The sequence below is a fragment of the Crocodylus porosus genome, unplaced genomic scaffold (assembly GCF_001723895.1).
Source record: "Crocodylus porosus isolate Cpor-Errol unplaced genomic scaffold, CroPor_comp1, whole genome shotgun sequence".
NCBI lineage: Eukaryota > Metazoa > Chordata > Crocodylia > Crocodylidae > Crocodylus > Crocodylus porosus.
Window position 1 is genome coordinate 129437375 of NW_017728906.1, and position 9085 is coordinate 129446459.

A 9085-nucleotide genomic window follows, 5' to 3' on the forward strand; every position below is an offset into this window, starting at 1 on the left:
GGACTAGATGACCTCCTGAGGTCTCTTCCAACCTTAACTTTCTATGATTCTGCACTACCCTGAATTCTATTTCTGTTCAGCAGTGGGGTGGCAAGAGGCTAAAATTTGCCAGACTGCTTTGACCAAGTCCATTATGGCCTTGTTGATTATTAGAACTAGCTGGATCAGGCCTGATTAGTGCCATACACCTACAAAGCAGTGAGACTGTTCAGACACCGCCTTTAGGGAGATGTTTAATGAACTTGCCAGTTTTTTACGTAAGTTCTTGGAAGTTCCTTATATGTTTGGAGGATCATGGCACTGAAAGACTGGGGCAATGCCAAGATATACTGATTTTGCCCATGGAACTTTTGTGGAAATTCCTGTGGTGAACTAAAGCACAAATTCACTGAAGCTGCTTTGAAAGAGCATGGGTCTTTGGGTTCTCTCTCCTATTATAACCGTCTCTAACAACCTGGGGAGACTCAAAAACATCCCCAGCATAGAGGCTTTCAATGTCAATGGGCTCTCAGAGCATTGTGGGAGTTGTTTGTATATCTTCTACGTATCACAGGCCAAAGCTATTCCATTTGTGCAGGACAAGACAGTGGTATACTGAGACATACTATACTAATTCCTGTAATAAAAGCAATACAGCCATCTTGGTGTGATGCTGCAAACAGGCACAGGCTGTTCTCATTCTAGCACAGTGGTTAGAGTCAAGGAACCTTTCACTATAACCACATTTTCTACACTCACATTATCAGAAAAACTGTAGGCCATTGCCTGAGGTGCTGGGGTCTATCATCTGTTTTATGTGGTGCTACTGTGTAGGTGAGCATCTACAGAGCACTGGTTGGAGGACTGATCTAGGTCCTAAGAAGGCCAATGAGCAGCATTCAGAGAAGGAAAACAGCCAGTGTTGCAGCTGTGCTAAGGTACTGGAGGGCCCATGCCAGAGGAAGGCACTGGGCTTGGAGATTATGCTGATTTGAGCTGTCGGTACACAGTCCAATTCCAAAGTGCATGTCAGTGCTGAGGTTTGCAAAATAAGCCATACCAGATGTAGGGTACTTAGGTAGAACTAAGAAAATGGCACCTCTACAACAGACAGATAAAGTTATCAGATCACCAACTAGTTCCATCATCACAGATGAGTTTGACAACATCATAGCCCCCTTTAAGTGTTCGTGAGTTGTGATCCCCTGAATAGCTCCATGCCAGAGTCCTCTCCCTGCCCCTTACACTCCAAGCTGTATGTTTGGCACTGGGAAATGCTGGGAAATTTGATTTAGGCCTCTCTTTAGCTCTTGTGGAAATCCTGTAGGGCTCAGAAGTCACAGGGCCAGGTAGGATTCCTAGGGCAGAGGGCAGCTACTGGCCAGGATGGATACAAAGGCCTTAAGCAACAGCGGAAAGAGTTGAAACCCCCCTCCCCCCAAAAAAAGAAAACAAAACCAACAACTCCCCCCCGCTCCCCAAAAAAGAACAACACAAACTTTCAGTAGTCCTCCTAGTTCAGTGAAGGAATATTTTAAATATTAAACTATTACTGTTAAAGCATGATTTTTGGGTGTTTTCTGATGAAGGAGATCAGGAACAGAAAAAGTATTCCATCTTAAGTTAGGCAACTGAGAAGAGCTGAGGAGCCCGACACACAAAGTGGGAAGAAGGTGGGGGGGAGGCGCTAGAGTGTATTGTATGGATACTGCTACAGTAAGAAAGTCTCCAGCTGAAAAGCAAGGAATGAAATGTACCCATCAGAGAGCATACTGATGTAGACGAGCGAAGGAAACAATTTTATTTAAGTGCTGCATATGAAGGAATCCATCTCTTCCTGAGTCTGGCCTTGCATTGCAAATGATAATCATAAATCTAAGAAAAATTCTGTAGCTGCTAACAGAAGCAAACACATTTCTGAATACAAAACAACAACAGATCTTCTGACTGAAGAGTCATAAGGCATTTTTCAGAATGGAACTGCACTTTACATAGGTCAACTCTTCCCGAAGACACTTTTCCCCCCTGTTATTTCTCAGGTATCTAATTTATCTCATGAAGATCACATTTAAATGAAAAACAGTTTTTATACTTTAAGAAGAACCCACACCATATAGCATATGTAAGTACTTCAAATTCTAAGTTCTTCTGATCAGAAATTCTCCTGTGTTTCTATACCATTAAAAAGGATGGCACCATCTGTAATGTTTCTAAATGCAAACTTCAGATCATTATTTTGATGATGAAAAGGAGCACGTTTTTTTACTTTTATTACTTCATAAATGAGCATCTGAGATAGAACAAGTTATTTACAGGAAGAGTGATTTCTCAAAAGGTGTTATCCACAGATTCCACTCAATGTCAACATGCAAAATTAATTTCTTTTGATCATAAATATTGTCTGGTACTAAACCTGCCCCCTACAACTATCCACAACTCGAAAGTCCAGAGAGTAGACCAAGCCCAAACCAATTCTTAGTTTCATCATGAACACAAATAATTCCAGAAGAGCAGAACTCTTATGGAATTAGAATGGAATACAGACAGGTTATGAAACTGAAGAACTGGTTGCTGTAAGGTAAGTACACATTTTTCTGAGTGACAGATTGAGCACATTGATTCTGATCTTCGTGACTAGCAAGCTACCATCTGCTTGCTTGTAGATAGGTAGTAGAAGTCCTATTTAAACAAACTCTGCGGGACAAGCTTCTATTCTGATCTGTAAGCTCCTGTTAAAAACAGTGCCTTGTAAATGCATAAATCAAGAGCTGCTTTACAGGTTTAAAGTATAAGAAATTCCTCAAAGAGGCAACAGAGGCTTACTAAGCCTTAACGTAACTTTTTGATTCTAATACAGAAAACTTGTAACATGTTCTACAGGTGGATACCCAAAATTCAATCCTCTCTGCAAGTATACAGGATGCTCTAATTCTGGCAGCACAGACTATGCAAGTCTGAAGGTTTTGACTAATTTTATTCTAAATAAAAAGGCCATTCTCACACAACATCAAGTGTGTAAAATGTAGTTTTCTCTAAGGTAGAATAAGGTTTGTGGAAAAACAAAAAACAGGAAGGAATTAATCAATTTATGCAGAATTCTAAGAAAATTTTGGTCTCAGGGAGGGGCTAGAGTTGGATGACAGACAAGAATCCTATGTTTGTGAGGACATTGTACAAAGGTATCTAAAATTTTCCCTACCTTTCAAGCTGATATATATCCTACTAATATTACACTAAGGTCCAAGAGAGGGTTTCCAAACAGAGAAGAAAAATATCTAAGACCCTTCATGATTTTTTTCATGTTTACAATTGGAGGATACAGGATTGTCTTGAACAGGAGGATGCTATGCAGATATTGCTGCAAGACACACATATGCAACTTAAATTCCAGAATGTTTCAGGACCAGAAAACAATCCAACACACTTGTAATAGTTATGCCAAGGAAGAAAGCTAATGCAGAAATGCATAAATAGAAAATCTATTTCTAGATTTTAGATTCATAAGTAGGCCTGACTGGAATTTCCTGCTGCTTTAGAACAAAAGTCAGTGGTCAAGGCAATTAATTTCACTTAGAACATTGAGCTAGTGTCCAGGTTGTCAAATGTAGAGAAGCCAGGTCTCATTACTGTTCTGTAGCCATGTTAAGTACAGTGGTAAGTAACAGAGTCTCTCTGTACAGGGAGTGGTAGGGCGTGGGAGGAGGGAGATGTAGATTAACTAAAGCATGTTTAAAGTATACATTTTGCCAACACACAGAAAATAAACTACACTAACTAAATATTATAGGTGATGCTAAAAGTAATCATGCAGGACACAAAATCAATGGATATTAGCAATGTTTTGCCTCACTGGCATGGGTAATTTGAAGGAGTTAAAGGTCAGCAAGCTGGCTTTGCTATTATGCTTTTGGGTAGAAGTGTACAAGTGTTCATACTCCCTATGCCTGAAGAAGGGTGACTGCATCCAAAAGCTTGCTAAGAACTTTTTTCCAGCTACTCAGTTGGTCTAATAAAAGATATCACATTTACTCAAAATACCTTGCCTATCCAAGAGTGTTCAAGATTCATGTTTAGCTTCAACAGACATTGCTGGCCAAAAGAATCCACATCTTGTATACCTGGGATATATGCACACTAAGCATGGAATTAATGCAGACAACCATTCAAACAAGAACTCTGAAGTTTACCTCTTTTGATAAGTCATTTCTTTCTTTGGCTTGTGCTTTGTGTGATATATCTAGTATTTCATATTTTCTCCTTAGCTCTGATAATTCATGTTCAAATGTATCTCGTTCACTGTTACACAAAAAAAAGCAGAATATTATGAGATGCACTTATTTTCATTTCAGTAAAACAAGTTTTCAGAACTTGCATATCTCTTCAGTATCATCCAACTTTTCAGGGTCATCTAACATTGAGCTTCTTTCATCCTTTCATTTAATGGGCCACTATTGGTGTAAAATGTTTCCTTCTTCAATTCCTGTCAACTAGAACATCTTTCTTGCTTTATCATTACCTTCACTGCTTCACCTATTTGCAAATTTCTCATCTGAAAATTTTCCCCTCTACTGTACTAAATTAGTCTTTTGAGGACTCATTTTGCAGAGATTGGCTGAGAGTGGATGAAAATCCTTAAGTTATTTCATGCTCATAGTTCTAAGAGAATCTAGAGAGTAGTTACAAGCAACTGTTCCTCTGCCATGTAGGTTATCTCTTGCAGCATGTCAGAGGAAAATTAGGTGACCAAAAAAAAAAAAATCAAAAACATTTTTAAAAATTTGATTGCTATTACTTTGGTAGAAACTAGGTTGGCTACATATCTGAAAAATAAGGCACTCAATTTATGGATTTTTAGAAAAATATGTATCCAATTTGTAAGTTTTCATTGCCCTATTTCTTGTAAAACCAGAACTGAACAATTCCTCAACTTGATAAATGAATATTTTGTCTATTTTATGGTTTGCATGTATGTGCAAGTCAAAAAACGTGGAACTGAACCCACATTATGAGATGTAACTTTTATCAATAAACAAAGAGAAATTTCTACTGATAAGCAGGCACACTTACCATTTCACTTTATCATAGTTTTCTTGTCTATAATCACCTTGTTGAATCATCTGTTTTGTATCTGCTAGTTCCAACATCAAACGCTGACATCTAATCTCAAGTTCTGAATGACTTCTTCTCTCATCTTCATAACTCTATAAGTAAAAACAATCACACTTACATTAAGATTTGATTTTGTATTTGCTACAATAAAACCAAATTAAATGGAAAGATTATCCCCAATAGAACTTAACTTAGATTAAGAGGTCTACTTTTAAGTGTTCAAGAGATTGGGTTTTCCCCTCTTTCCCTTCGCAGACTATTTCACAAACTAAACAGATGTCAGGAAGTACTCAGCTATATAGATATTCAGCCTAAAGTTTACCTGCCTTTAAATTAGTTGGTTGGTGTGCCTAATTCCCTTCTAGTATTTTCCAATCTGCAGTTTTCACATTTTTATAGACCTTGCAGACAGAAAGGACCAAAAAATCAAGGCCAGGCCTAGCACAGGGCAAAGGTATTCCATTTGTGCAGCACAAGGCAGTGCTACACTGGATATACTATAATAACTCCTGTTATAAAAGCAATAGAGCCATTCTGGTGTGATGCTGCAAACAGATAATAGGCTCTTCTCTCACTCTAACATAGTGGTTAGAGTCAAGGCATGCCTCACTAGACTCAAGGCACCTCTTGAAAAATGCCAGCTTTTAGTTTTTATGACTACGGAAAAATAATGGTGTAATTGTTTTGTTGCAAAGAACCTAGAGGATCACAACAGGTCAGCATGTTTAGGATTCCTAAATGAAATCTCTCTGATCATCCCAAAAATGATATTTACACACTAAACAGTGCTAACACTGTACGACAGTCCAAAACACCCTTGAAAACATCTCAAGACACTGTCATGGCACCTGGTTGGGAATAACTGATCTAACATACATGCTTCTGGATTAGAAGCTAGAACATACAGAGCTAGCATAGGGTGTCAGCACAATGCTACCTTGCATAGTAGAGACATAACCTACATTTCAGAACCAATTGATCCTGTAGTAAGGCTAGTAACATGAGCTCAGCTAAAGCAACTTCCAGGCCATTCTATCCAGCCCGCAGGGCTCCTCCAAAAAACAATTATTATTGGCCTGCGGCTGCTCAACTGAAAGCCAGCAGGAGGTGCAGGCTTTCAGAGGTCATGCACCATTGAACCGGACAGGCTCTGTGCCTCCACTTCTGTGGGGCTCCTACCACTACAGCTGAGAACCACATGTGGAGGCACCGAGCATGACAATGCACAACTGGACAGCTGGTGAGTGGGAAGGGGAGTTCCCGCCTGCAGTAACAAGAACCCCACATGCTGGCACAGAGCCCTCCAAGCCCAATGGCACACATGTGTATGGGAGAGTGTGGGGTTAGTGGGAAGGTGCACGGGAGATTGTGGGGAATGTGGCAGTGTGTGCGTGGGTATGGAGCTTGTGGGAGGGGAACCCAAAACCCCATGGCACACAGACCCCATCACCAGTCGCAGGCCTTCAGAGCACTCATGGGCCACAGCAGGTAATACCCCCCAGCAGCACTCGACTCCAGCTGAGTTCCAGGAGCTGCATGTGGCAGCATAGAGCCAGCCTGGCCCACTGGTGCATGCTTTCGGACCACACCAGGTTAGGTCTGTGCCACCATGTGGTGCTCCTGGCACTGCAGGCATGAACTGCATGCCCTGGGGCCAGGCCAGGTCAGTTCTATGCTTCCATGTAGGGCTTCCTGCACTCCAGTGTGGAGCCTCATGTGGAAGCACAGAGCCAGTCCAGCAGTGCCCACTCCTAGCTGCAGTACCAGGAGCCCCACATGGTGGCACAGAGCCTGCTTGGCTCAATAGTGTACAGACTGGGAGCTGTGAGAAGTTGCTAGCAATCAGGCTAGGCAGACTCTGTGCCACCACATGTGGCTTTGCACTGGAGTGCTGGAAGCCCCACACAGAAGAATGGAGCTGGCCTGGCCTGGCCTATTGGCCTGCAGCTCCTGCCTTCAGTGCTGGAAGCCTCATGTGCTGGCATGAAGCCTGCTGAATATGGACTGAAGGCACACACCAGCAGGCTGGGCTGGCTCAGCGCCTTCATGTACAGCCCCAGGGACACAGCCGGAGCTGAGCGCTGCTGGGCGGCTCTGCCTGCCACAGGTCATGATTGCCCCAAGGACCTACTCCCACTGCTGCTGGTAGGGGCTGTGCACCATGGGGGAGGGGAGTTGTGGCAGGAGGGCCCACACACCCACCCTCCATGAATCCGCCCACAAACTCCACCCCCACCTCTACTCACAAACCCCTACACCAACCCACACCCAGACCCCCTCAGAAGCCCCACATACCCCCACACACAAGACTACCACACAAACCTCATATCCATCCACACTCCCACAGACCCCCACACACCCACCTCAGCCACCCCCTGCAAACTCCAAACCCCTTCACACACCCCCAATTCTACATACGTCTCTCACACCTACAACATACCCCACACCCACTTCATCCACAAACCACACCCTCCACAACCTCTCTCCAGACCCCCCACAAACTCCACACCCACCCAGTCATACTCCAGACTTCCCCACAAACCCCCCCACACTGAGATCCCCCACAAACCCTATACTCACACATACCCCCACACCCACCAGACACCCCTACATTCACCCAAAAACCACACCCCCCCAAAACCCCATACCCACAATACCACATCCCCCACAAACCTGACAACCCTTCACAAATCCTCTCAACAAATCCCACGCATATACCCACCCACCCCTCCAATCAAACCCCACACACAATATACAATAAGAAGACTGTACTTTGAGCTATTATGCAATTATCTCTATATACACTATGCAAATGCAAGTAAATCAGGACAAAAATAATTTTTGAAATAAAATTAGAACAGGTCATAGCAGATGTTTTATTTTTAGTATATGACTTGGTTTTTTTTCCGGTTCCAGGATGGCAAAAGAAGTACTTCTGGGTGCAAGGGAAGGAACATCCAGTGGCAAAGGTCAGGGATTGGAGTAGGACTTTGAGTCCCAAGATAGCGATCAGGGGGGCGGGCACCTGTCAAGGGACAGGACTACTCTTGCAGCCATCAACAGCTCACTGAAAGTCATTAAGCAGCCCTCCTCCCAAAATTATTGTCCACTCCTAATGGGTACCCACTTGATAGGCACCCCAGTCCACTTCAGAAGTGGCACAAAAGCCAGAAGTTAGGTCACAGATGTATGGGGGAGAGCAAGGACAGTAAGTCTGGAAGAAAGAAAGGGTGCAGATATGAGTTGGTTGAGGATTCTTGACTAGGATATTAAACTCGATGGCTCAGTTTAGGCGTTGTATTAAATATCATAGCTAAAGAAACAAAAATTCTTTAAAGGTTGAGGCCCCCCTTAGAATGTTCAGTTACTGAAGTCAAGATGAGCTCTTTGAACTAGACTAGCCATAAATCCTGTGGCACTATCAAGATTCATCCAGTGCTGTTTGGAGAGTTGTATTTGAATACTGAAGGCCAGAATTCATTGCAATGACTTCAGTTCATCCTTAAAGTCCTACTGAATGGATTCTTTGAATCATTGAGAAATTTCATTCTACTGACAATAGTCACCGTGAATTAACCAAGTCAAGCAGTTGATAATTCTGACTTGCAGGTAGGCCAAGTGTTAATTTTTTCCCCAGAAAAGTCCAGCTTTTCCAGGTAAATCTGTAAGTATAAATATAAATTGACCAAGATGCTTATGTTTTTTGAAGAAAGCATCCAACTCTAAAAAGCTCATAACAAGAAGACTATAAAAATACTCAATGGTTTTCGCTAGTTTTTGATGCTATCAACCTCCTCTTGGGGATAAAGTGAAGGGTGGTGTGTCCAGAAGACCATGGGCAAATCAAAGTTGCTTTCATTCATGACTAAACACCTATAAGAAATGATATAATATGTCCAATGTTTCATAGATTTCATAGACATTAGGGCTGGAAGGGACCTTGGAAGATCATCAAGTCCAGCCCCATGCCCAAGGAGCAGGAAGTCAGCTGGGGTCA

The 9085-nt window shown here is 42.3% G+C and overlaps 1 protein-coding gene across 1 annotated transcript in view; it reads right to left on the bottom strand.

The window, feature by feature from the left end:
• PIBF1 (progesterone immunomodulatory binding factor 1) overlaps window positions 1–9085 on the bottom strand; it is a 182403-nt gene that overhangs the window by 149760 nt on the left and 23558 nt on the right. Inside the window, exons 6-7 of the mRNA XM_019529805.1 lie at window positions 5047–5180; window positions 4167–4275 (exon numbers count right to left, since the gene is read on the bottom strand). Of these exons, the coding sequence (XP_019385350.1) occupies window positions 4167–4275; window positions 5047–5180 (243 nt within the window). The remainder of the gene's footprint in view (window positions 1–4166; window positions 4276–5046; window positions 5181–9085) is intronic.